Source organism: Callithrix jacchus, chromosome 15 (genome assembly GCF_049354715.1).
Source record: "Callithrix jacchus isolate 240 chromosome 15, calJac240_pri, whole genome shotgun sequence".
Classification (NCBI taxonomy): Eukaryota; Metazoa; Chordata; class Mammalia; order Primates; family Cebidae; genus Callithrix; species Callithrix jacchus.
The window spans coordinates 7,565,893-7,576,896 of NC_133516.1; the positions used below are offsets into that span (position 1 = coordinate 7,565,893).

Sequence of the window (11,004 nt, forward strand, 5' to 3'; positions counted from 1 at the left end):
AGTTTTATAGTAACCACTCCATGTACCTCACAGGACTGTTGAAGATGAAATAGAATAAGGGTTAGGAAAACGCTTAGTAAACTAAAAAGCACTAATTCTCTGCCGTATCATATCACTTTCCTGCTGATATACCCAGAGCTTAGTGAAGAAGCAAAAATAGTATGTGTACCTCAACTAGAACACCTGCCATGTATCACTGTGGGTTAAACAAACTGTACGCTGGGCATTACAGGTGACTCACACCTGTAATCCCAGCACTTTGGGAGGCCGAGGTGGGCAGATTGCTTGAGGTTAGGAGTTTTTGAGACCAGCCTGGCCAACATGGCGAAACCCCATCTCTACTAAAAATACAAAAATTAGCTACATGTGGTGGCGCACGCCTGTAATCCCAGGCACTCAGAAGGCTGAGGCAAGAGAATCACTTGAACCAGAGAGGCAGAGGTTGCACTGATCCAAGATTGCACCACTGCACTTCAGCGTAGGCAACAGAGCTAGACTCTTTCTCAAAAAGGAAAAAAAAAGCAGTGTATAAAATTGGTGGAGAAAACTTAACAATACGTTTCTATTTCTAACATTTCTTGTCTGCCCACTGCTTCAGTGGGGAGAACACTAACCTGAGACACTACTCAACCTGAACTGGGGTGGTCACCTTATTTCCCTATTTATTTCCAAAAATAAAAGGAATTGAAAGTATGGGCTTTAAAATTGGATAGACCGGCCAGATTCAGTGGCTTGCACCTGTAATCCCAGCACTTTTGGAGGCCGAGGCAGGAAGATTGCTTGGGAATTCGAGACCAGCCTGGGCAACGAGGCAAAACGCCATTTCTACTAAATATACAAAAATTAGCCAGGCATGGTGGCGCGCATCTGTAGTCCCAGCTACCCAGAAGACTGAGGCATGAGAATCACTTGAACCCAGGGGGCAGGGATTGCAGTGAGCCAAGATCACGCCACTGCACTCCAGCCTGAGTGACAGAGCAAGACTCCATTTCAAATAAATAGATAAATTAATAAATAAAATTGGGTAAACTTTTATTCAGATCTCAACCACAGCATTTATTGAGTATCCAGCTTTGACTTAACTTTACTGTGCCTGTTTCCTCATCAATAACAAGAAGTGAATAATGATTTTGAGAGGGTGTAGAGACAGGGTTTCACCATTTTGGCCAGGCTGATCTTGATCTCCTGACTTTGGGTGATCCACCCACCTTGGCCTCCCAAAGTGCTGGAATTACAGGCATGAGCCACTGTGCCCAGCCACTTTTGTTTCTTAAATCTGTAAGGACCGAGGCCGGGTGTGGTGGCTCATGCCTGTAATCCAAGCACTTTGGAGGCCAAGGTGGGCGGATCACCTGAGGTTGGGAGTTCAAGACCAGCCTGACCAACATGGCGAAACCCCGTCTTTAAAAAAAAAAAGAAAAAAAAAATCTATAAGGACTGTAACAATTTAAAGTTTCTTAATTTGGGCCAGGTGAGGTGTCTCAAGCCTGTAATCTCAGCACTTTTGGAGGCCGAGGCCGGCAGATCACCTGAGGTCAGAAGTTTGAGACCAGCCAGGCCAACATGGTGAAACCTTGTCTCTGCTAAAAATAAAAAAAATTAGCATGATAAGGTGCCATGTGCTTGTAATCTTAGCTATTTGGGAAGCTGAGGCAGGAGAATCGCTTGAACCCAGGAGGCAGAGGTTGCAGTGAGTTGTGATTGTGCCATTGCACTCCACCTTGGGTTACAAGAGCAAAACTCTGTGTCAAAAAACAAAAGTTTATAAATTCGGTTTGCTTTCATTATGCTTGCTTTCCTTATGGATAAATAAATTAATTCAGATTTATATTTCTATTTTGGTGTCAAAAGATTTAACTATAGGCCAGGTGTGAGACTCTGCCAAAAAACAAAAAAAAACTATAGAAGGTAAATCATTTCAGTAAATGTAGAAATTTACATGTTACCACATATTTTGTCAGTATGTATATAGTTTTTAGTACATAGTATATTATATTCAAAATAATAGACCTTAATTCTGTATAACTTTCCAATTGATTAAAGATCTGGTGCCATTATATTATTCAGTACTAGAAATAAGCTATATTTTTACTTACTGACTTCTTTCATGTTTTACTTACAGGCATTTTTACCATCTGTAGAAAGTTACTGTAATTCATTTTTCCTTGCTTCAGTAGTAAGAATTTTATACCACGTAAGTGAACTGTTTTGAAACTAATTTATTTTAATTGGACAGTGTTTGCCGAATCTGTTGTGTTATCAGTGGAATGTTGAATGTGACCTCATAAATAGGAAAATGATTTTCTTTTTGAAAATTATTTATATACTGATCTTGTATGTGATGAGTAATTTTTTTCTGGAAACCGGGAGGCCGATACATATTTGTGACAGTATTTTTTTTTTTAAAGGAAATGTCTCCGCCTTTAGCTTGAAAACTGCATGAAAATATTTCCAGTGTTAGGAAATGTGCCTATAAAACTCCTAATATAAGCACAATGTTTCATATAATTATATCTACACACACACACACACATAGTGATTTCAGCATGTGGTTTATTGTTAATTATCCAGGTCTCACAATTTGTATCAACATTTGAAACATAATTTTTTAAACCTCAGTAAGAAAGAAAACAGAAATCAGTTTCTACCTTGAAACCTGATTGGAAAAACAGTCTGAAATACAAACAGAGGCGTTAACACTTTTCTTATACTGTAGGTTTTCAGGTGGCTCACATATTTCATATTGCCAATGAATTCCTCAGTTAGAATTTTTATAACAGCATTAACAGTTGTTATTTGTGACATATTTGTTAATTTTTTTTTTTCATTTTTTAGACTGAAAAGATATGAATGAGTATCCTAAAAAAAGAAAAAGGAAGACTCTACACCCTTCTCGTTATTCAGGTAAGTGTATAATTAATTTATTTTAAATTGAGTATGAATTAATTCCCACAAAATTATATTCCCTTTCTCCTAAGTGATCAAATGAGACTTAAATATCTGGGTCAATTTTTAGGTAAAAGAACAGTTTAAATACATTCTCTGAATATATAGTCCTTATTGTCTACCATGTGCTAAGCATACATAAGAACTTTATAGACATTATTTCATTCCTCACAGCTCTATGGGTTATAAATAGTTAAAATTAGATAGCCAAGGTTATTTACTTATACAGTATAATTAGGGTTTGCATGTCTGATTCCTAAGCTGTGCTTAAGACACAATGATAACAATTTCTGTAGAAAATATTTTACAGCCCGGCGTGGTAGCTCATGCATGTAATCCCAGCACCTTGGGAGGCTGAAGCTGGCAGATCACAAGGTCAAGAGATTGAGACCATCCTGGCCATGGGGAAACCCCGTCTCTACTAAAAATACAAAAATTAGCTGGGCGTGGTGGCACGCGGCTGTGGGCCCAGCTACTCGGGAGGCTGAGGCGGAAGAATTGCTTAAACCCAGGCGGAGGTTGCAGCAAGCTGAGATTGTGCCTGGCGACAGAGCAAGACTCTGTCTAAAAAAAAAAAAAAAGAAAAGAAAAGAAAATATTTTACATTATTGGGGGGAAAAATACCATTATCTTTTTCTTTTGAGACAGAGTTTAGCTCTTGTTACCCAGGCTGGAGTGCAACAATGGCGCGATCTTGGCTCACCACAACCTCCGCCTCCTGGGTTCAGGCAATTCTCCTGCCTCAGCCTCCTGAATAGCTGGGATTACAGGCACACGCCACCATGCCCAGCTAATTTTTTGTATTTTTAGTAGAGATGGGGTTTCACCATGTAGACCAGGATGGTCTCGATCTCTTGACCTTGTGATCCACCCGCCTCGGCCTCCCAAAAGTGCTGGGATTGCAGTGTGAGCCACCGCACCTGGCCTAAAACATTATCTTTTCTATTACTTTTGGAAATGGAAACTTTCTGACTGTAATTTTTTTTTTCTTGAGACAGAGTCTTGCTCTATAGCCCAGGCTGGAGTGCAGTGGTGCGATCTTGACTCACTGCAACCTCTGCCTCCTGGGTTCAAGCAATTTTTCTGCCACAGCCTCTTGAGTAGCTGGGATTACAGGCACACACCACTGTGCGTGGCTAATTTTTTGTATTTTTAGTAGAGATTGGATTTCACCGTGCTTGCCAGGCTGGATGACTGTGTAATTTCAGATCCTTTGATTGAGGTTGACGGTGCTGTGTTGGTAGTATAAGAAAAGGGGTCTTTGTGGCCATCTCCAACTAATACACCTCGCATTTACTTGGGACAGTCTCAGTCGTACCTGTTAGTCTACCCAGCCTACACATTCTTAATATCTAAGGAAATTAAGCCTGGTATACTGCTTACTGGCCCTCTCTAGACAAGAAATGACTATATTCATAAGCCCTAAGTAGTCCTCACCATTTCCGCTACGTAATCACCTTTCTCTGCATCATGGCACACCTTCCTGGTGGTTCACTGTTTGGTGCAGTTAATACAGTGTTTAATCATATATTTTTGTTTTATGTGATTCTGAGTATAAAGCAAATGTATCCTTGTGTATTTCAAAGTTGTGTTTTAAAGTATATAATTTGTGATTCTTTCAAAGCCCAATGTCAGTATTAGATCTGAAATATAAAAGCTATAAAAGTTGAAAATATGTAGTATTTTCATTACGGAGGCTATAATTAACATCATGAACATTTGTATATGTTAGATAATGGGAAGTTTCTCATTAAATGCGTATGTTTACTGTGCTTAAAATATTTTTCATTTTGTTTTATGTTCAGATTCCTCTGGAATAAGCAGAATTGCAGATGGATTCAATGGAATTTTTTCTGATCATTGTTACAGTGTCTGTTCTATGAGACAGCCAGATTTAAGATATTTTGACAACAAAGGTATATGTAATATTTTTGAAAATGTTTCTTAAAACTGCTTTTACATTTTTTATTTCTTACTTGGAAATGTGGGTAAAATGTGGATTGAAGTCTTTGAAATTTGTTACAATATAAGAAAACAAAATTGTATTTTTTTTTAAGAAAGCAAGTTTTTTTTTTTTTTTTTGAGACAGTATTGCTCTGTCGCCCACACTATAGTGCAGTGGCTTGATCTCAGCTCATTTTAACCTCCACCTCCCAGGTTCAAGCAATTCTCCTGCCTCAGCCTCCTGAGTATCTGGGACCACACCCAGCTAATTTTTGTATTTTTAGTAGAGACCGGGTTTCACCATGTTGGCCAGGCTGGTCCCCAACTCCTGATCCCAGGTGATCCGCTCACTTCCACCTCCCAAAGTGCTGGGATTACAGGCGTGAGCCATGGCGCCTGGCCATAAATTTCACTTTTAACATTATTTCTGACATATAAATAAAAAAGTGTACTCTTCTAAGTCCTTTTTTTGTTTTGAAGGTGGGGTGATTGCTGGGAGACAGTCTTCATTCTGTCACCCAGGCTGAAATGCAGCCATGTCACCCTCTGTGGATCATGGCTTATTGCATTCTCAACCTCTTGGGCTAATGCAGTCCTCCCACTGAGGCTTTTGAGTAGCTGGGACTACAGGCATGTACCACCACACCTGACTATTTTTAAAAATTTTTTTGTAAAGACAAGGTCTTGCTATATTGCCCAGGCTGGTCTTGAACTCCTGACCTCAAATAATCCTCCCATCTTGGCCTCACAAAGTGCTGAGATTGGCTGGGTACGGTGGCTCAAGCCTATAATCCCAGCACTTTGGGAGGCCGAGACGGGTGGATCACGAGGTCAAGAGATCGAGACCATCCTGGTCAAAATGGTGAAACCCCGTCTCTACTAAAGATACAAAAAAATTAGCTGGGCATGGTGGCGCATGCCTGTAATCCCAGCTACTCGGGAGGCTGAGGCAGGAGAATTGTCTGAACCCAGGAGGCGGAGGTTGCGGTGAGCCGAGATCGCGCCATTGCACTCCAGCCTGAGTAACAAAAGTGAAACTCCGTCTCAAAAAAAAAAAAAAAAAAAAAAAAAGTGTTGAAGAAGCATAAGTCAACTTAAGGAGCTCCCAGTAGCCAAGACTGAAAACTATTTGAGTTATAACCCAGAGTTTGAAATAAATATCCCTGAATTCATGCTGTTGTAAATCATTAGATAGAGGAGAAGAGGCCGAAAAATTCCAAATTATTAGACTTGATCTTTGCCAAAAGGCCAAAAGCCACTGCTCTCAGCCCTAAATCGACTTTAGTTGGTTAGGAATTGGTAGCAAAGCAGGAGTGACCCAGAATTGGGAGCATTTATGTTGAAAGGTTAAGAGTAGTGTTAGACACAGTTCAGCTATACCACACAGTGTGGAAGGAAAGAACAGAGGGTGATTTGGTATTTTTCAATCTTGCATCTTCTATTGGCTCCTCTATTCTAAAGCATTGGTGAATGATTACAACTACAACTTGCACTTAATTATTTTCTTCTGCAACCAGATTGTCCCAGTTCCCTTGAGCTCCCGTTAGAGGCACGGAAATATAAATTACAGAAAACATGTAGAGTTGGAGACGTCAGTATGAATTCATGTTTAGCTGCATACTTGTGGCCATCCATGCTTATAGATACATGTATATATGTGTGGCACTACACACACACAGACACACACACATGCACAGACACACACACACACACTTTTCGCTCTGTTAGCGGAGAGGGCCTAAAAGAAACAACACCCAGAAGCAGTAAGCATGAGCACATTTAGTGCCCAGGTCTTGGTTTCTAATGCCATGCTCCAGTAAAAAGAACTAGGCCTTCTTGGAGAAATGGCTGATTCTAGGTCTGGAGCAGGAAATATACAAGAACTGGAGCACCTTGTAGTGCTGGAAAATAGGGAAGTACTTTAAAAAAACCCAAACACACACGCTTGACGGGCATGCTGAAGAAGCATAAGTCAACTTAAGGAGCTCCCAGTAGCCAAGACTGAAAACTATTTGAGTTATAACCCAGAGTTTGAAATAAATATCCCTGAATTCATGCTGTTGTAAATCATTAGATAGAGGAGAAGAGGCCAAAAAATTCCAAATTATTAGACTTGATCTTTGCCAAAAGGCCAAAAGCAATAACACTCCAAATTATTTATGTAGTTATTCCTCCTTGTAGGAGGTGGAACATAACTCTGCACTCCTTCATTATGGACTATACATAGTGACTTCCTTACAAGGGGTTAAGTATGGAAAGTAAGAAGCACAACTTTGTAGTGTTGAAACCTGATAACTACTTAGCCAGGTGATCGAGATCAACATCTGCAATCATAAATCATGTTGGTAGTATGTGCCCTTGGTAAAAAGTGAGGAAATGGCCATTTACCTCTATTCTGTCTCCCGGTAACCTGTAATTCCAGCCTAATCAAAAAAAAAAACAGACAAATTCCGTTAGCAAGGCATCCTACAGAATACCTGATTAGTATTCCTCAAGGGCTGAGAAACTGCCACAGCCAACAGGAGCCTAGGGAGACATGATTCTTTAATGTAATGTGGTATCTTGGAACAGAAAAGGGACATTAGGTGCAAACTAAGGAAATCGAGATGACTTTATTGCTTTATTAATAATATGTCAGTATTGGCCATTAATTGCAACAAATGTGCCCTATTAATGTTAGATGTTAGTAGTGGGGAAACTGGGATATATGGGACCTCTCCATACTGTCCTCTCAGATTTTTGTGTGATTTTAAAACTATGCTCAAAAATAAAGTCTATTTTAAGAAAACATGATGGATGGGCTGGGTGTGGTGACTCATGCCTATAATCCCAGGTCTTTGGGAGGCCGAGGTGAGAGGATCCGCTTAAGGCCAGGAGTTTGAGGCCAGCCTGGACAACATAGCAAGACACCATCTCAATAAAAAATTTTTTTAATGGGGCTTGGTGGTACATGCCTGTAGCCCTAGCTACTCAGAAGGCTGAGTCTGAAGGATCCCTTGAGCCCAGAAGTTTGAGGCTGAAGTGAGCCACAGTCATGCCACTGTATTCCAGCCTTGATGGACAGAGTAAAACCTCACTCCTCCAAAAATGTTGAAGCCCTGTTTTCACTATTAACCTGTATTTCAGTTTCCCATTGTTAAATTTGAAACACTGGGGCTGGCCTGAGGGTATAAAGGCTTATTCAAACTCAGTAATTTAAACAGGACCCTAAAGAATTTCAAGAAGTGTAGCTAGTCCAAATGGGGCATCAATTCATAGGCATTGGCTTGTTTGAGCAGATTTTCTGTGTGTCTGAAGTCTATAGATAACTTCTCTTTTTATGACTAAATACAAGTCCTTAGTTACTGTTGGAATTCAAAATTGTATTTAAAAAATTGATGGTCTGTTGTATATTAATGCTTTGATTATATAAATAATAAGTATTCTTCCAAATCCCTTTTTACAGATGATGATTCTGATACAGAGACATCAAATGACTTGCCAAAATTTGCAGATGGAATCAAGGCCAGAAACAGAAATCGGAACTATCTGGTTCCCAGTCCCGTACTTAGAATTCTAGACCACGCTGCCTTTCCCACAGGTTGGAGCCTAATTAATAGCAGTCATACATTTTGTGTTGATGAATTTTAAAAAAGTATACACAATAAATTTCTTTTTGCCAGGTTGTGTCTGTCTGACAGATCTTATTGAGTCATAGTCATATAATAGGTTTGTTTTATTCTTCAGAAAAATCTGCTGATACTGAAATTTGTGATGAAGAGTGTGACTCACCAGAATCAGTCAACCAACAAACCCAAGAGGAGAGTCCGATAGAAGTTCACACTGCTGAAGATGTTCCCATTGCTGTAGAAGTGCATGCAATTTCAGAGGATTATGATATAGAGACAGAAAACAATTCTTCTGAGAGTCTCCAGGACCAAACTGATGAAGAACCACCAGCTAAACTTTGTAAAGTTTTTGACAAAAGCCAAGCTTTGAATGTGACTGCCCAGCAGAAATGGCCTTTACTGAGAGCTAATAGCAGTGGCCTCTATAAATGTGAACTTTGTGAGTTTAACAGCAAATATTTTTCTGACTTAAAGCAGCATATGATCCTGAAGCATAAACGTACTGATTCAAATGTGTGTCGAGTATGCAAGGAAAGTTTCTCTACCAATATCCTTCTGATAGAACATGCCAAACTACATGAAGAGGATCCCTACATTTGTAAATACTGTGATTATAAGACAGTAATTTTTGAGAACCTCAGCCAGCACATTGCAGACACCCATTTTAGTGATCACCTCTATTGGTGTGAACAGTGTGATGTGCAGTTCTCCTCAAGCAGTGAGCTCTACCTGCATTTCCAGGAGCACAGCTGTGATGAACAGTACTTGTGTCAGTTCTGTGAACATGAAACTAATGATCCCGAAGACTTGCACAGCCATGTGGTAAACGAGCACGCATGTAAATTGATAGAGTTAAGTGATAAGTATAACAATGGAGAGCATGGACAGTATAGCCTCTTGAGCAAAATTACCTTTGACAAATGTAAAAACTTCTTCGTATGTCAAGTATGTGGTTTTCGAAGTAGACTTCATACGAATGTTAACAGGCATGTTGCTATTGAACATACTAAAATTTTTCCGCATGTTTGTGATGACTGTGGGAAAGGCTTTTCAAGTATGCTAGAATATTGCAAGCATTTAAATTCACATTTATCTGAAGGGATTTATTTATGTCAGTATTGTGAATATTCAACAGGACAAATTGAAGATCTTAAAATTCATCTAGATTTCAAGCATTCCGCTGACTTACCTCATAAATGTAGTGACTGCTTAATGAGGTTTGGAAATGAAAGGGAATTAATAAGTCATCTTCCAGTCCATGAGACAACTTGATTATTCTCTTCAACTTACAGAACGTTAGTGTGAAATAATAAATGCAGCCTTTTTTTGGAGATGATTAAATGGATGATTGTAAACAAAACTTATGAAATTTGCCTTTAACAGGTAATTTTTTAATTATAAATTTTCTTGTCATTGTCCCATTTTCAGTATATAAATACATCTTAAATGTGATATTTTCATTGCGTGATACCTTGTAGTTTTAACCACTCTCAGTGACTGTCATCCTGTTTCTTGAATGTGGTCTGATTTCATGAGTTGAAAAGGAACAAATGCACTAAAGAAATGAGCTACAGTTTTCCTTCCTTAACCATGGGTGCTATTGACTTTTTTAAATTCAAGAGAAGATTAGTTTTTTATGTATGAAGTAATTAAATTATTACACAAGCAGAACTAAAATGCAATATACAGTTAAGTTAACGGATACTCCCAATAATAAGAAATGGCACTAGGAAGCCACTGTTACCACAGGAAGAAAAGATTTCGTTTTCATGGCAAGTCTGTTTAAGAAAAAATTTTTATTTGAGCCCTTATTTATTTGTTGAATATTTTAAGATGGGAGTAGGGAGGAACTAATAAGGGCTTAGACAATTAAAAAAATAACTATCATACCTCATTCATAACTTGGTGACATTTCATTTTCTGTTAGGAACCATAAATTCATGCCCAGACTTAATATTTTTTTCTTAGAGACAGGGTCTTGTTCTGTTGTCCAGGATGGAGTGCAGTGGTTGATCATAGCTCACTGTAATCTCTGGGGCTCAAGGAATCCTCCCACCTCAGCCTCCTGCATAGCTGGGCCTAAAGGCATGTGCCACCATGCCTGCTGAGTTTTTTAATTTCTTGTCGAGATGAGGTCTCGCTGTGTTGCCCAGGCCATTCTCAAACTCCTGGACTCAAGCAATCCTCCGATCTTGGCCTTCCAAATCACTAGGATTATAGGCATGAGCCATTATGCCTGACTCTGGCCCAAATTTCTGATGTCATCTTGTTTATTGATAGAAAATCCACTGAAGTATTTAAAGTTAGGAAGATTTGGGATATGAGGGGTTGCTGGCATGAAAATGTTTAACTTGGCTGGGCACGGTGGCTCACGCCTGTAATCCCAGCACTTTGGGAGGCCGAGGCGGGTGGATCACCAGGTCAAGAGATCGAGACCATCCTGGTCAACAAGGTGAAACCCCGTCTCTACTAAAAATACAAAAATTAGCTGGGCATGGTGGCGCGC

At 39.4% G+C, this 11,004-nt stretch overlaps 1 protein-coding gene across 1 annotated transcript; it reads left to right on the forward strand.

Annotated features, from left to right (window-relative positions):
• Positions 1 to 2,122: 2,122 nt before the first annotated feature.
• On the forward strand, positions 2,123 to 9,950 carry ZNF639 (zinc finger protein 639). Its single transcript, XM_008981247.4, has 5 exons — positions 2,123 to 2,194; positions 2,836 to 2,904; positions 4,752 to 4,862; positions 8,336 to 8,470; positions 8,617 to 9,950. Exons 2-5 carry the CDS (start codon positions 2,847 to 2,849, stop codon positions 9,768 to 9,770), a joined length of 1,458 nt encoding a protein of 485 aa, XP_008979495.1. The 5' UTR covers positions 2,123 to 2,194; positions 2,836 to 2,846; the 3' UTR covers positions 9,771 to 9,950.
• Positions 9,951 to 11,004: the final 1,054 nt, after the last annotated feature.

What these genes read in the sequence shown, in the direction of transcription:
- ZNF639 (XM_008981247.4), top strand. Translation starts at nt 2,847, where the DNA reads ATGAATGAGTATCCTAAAAAAAGAAAAAGGAAGACTCTACACCCTTCT. An exon ending in ACACCCTTCTCGTTATTCAG is followed by an intron (nt 2,905 to 4,751) that starts GTAAGTGTATAA and finishes TTTTATGTTCAG; the next exon opens with ATTCCTCTGGAATAAGCAGA. An exon ending in CCACGCTGCCTTTCCCACAG is followed by an intron (nt 8,471 to 8,616) that starts GTTGGAGCCTAA and finishes TTTATTCTTCAG; the next exon opens with AAAAATCTGCTGATACTGAA.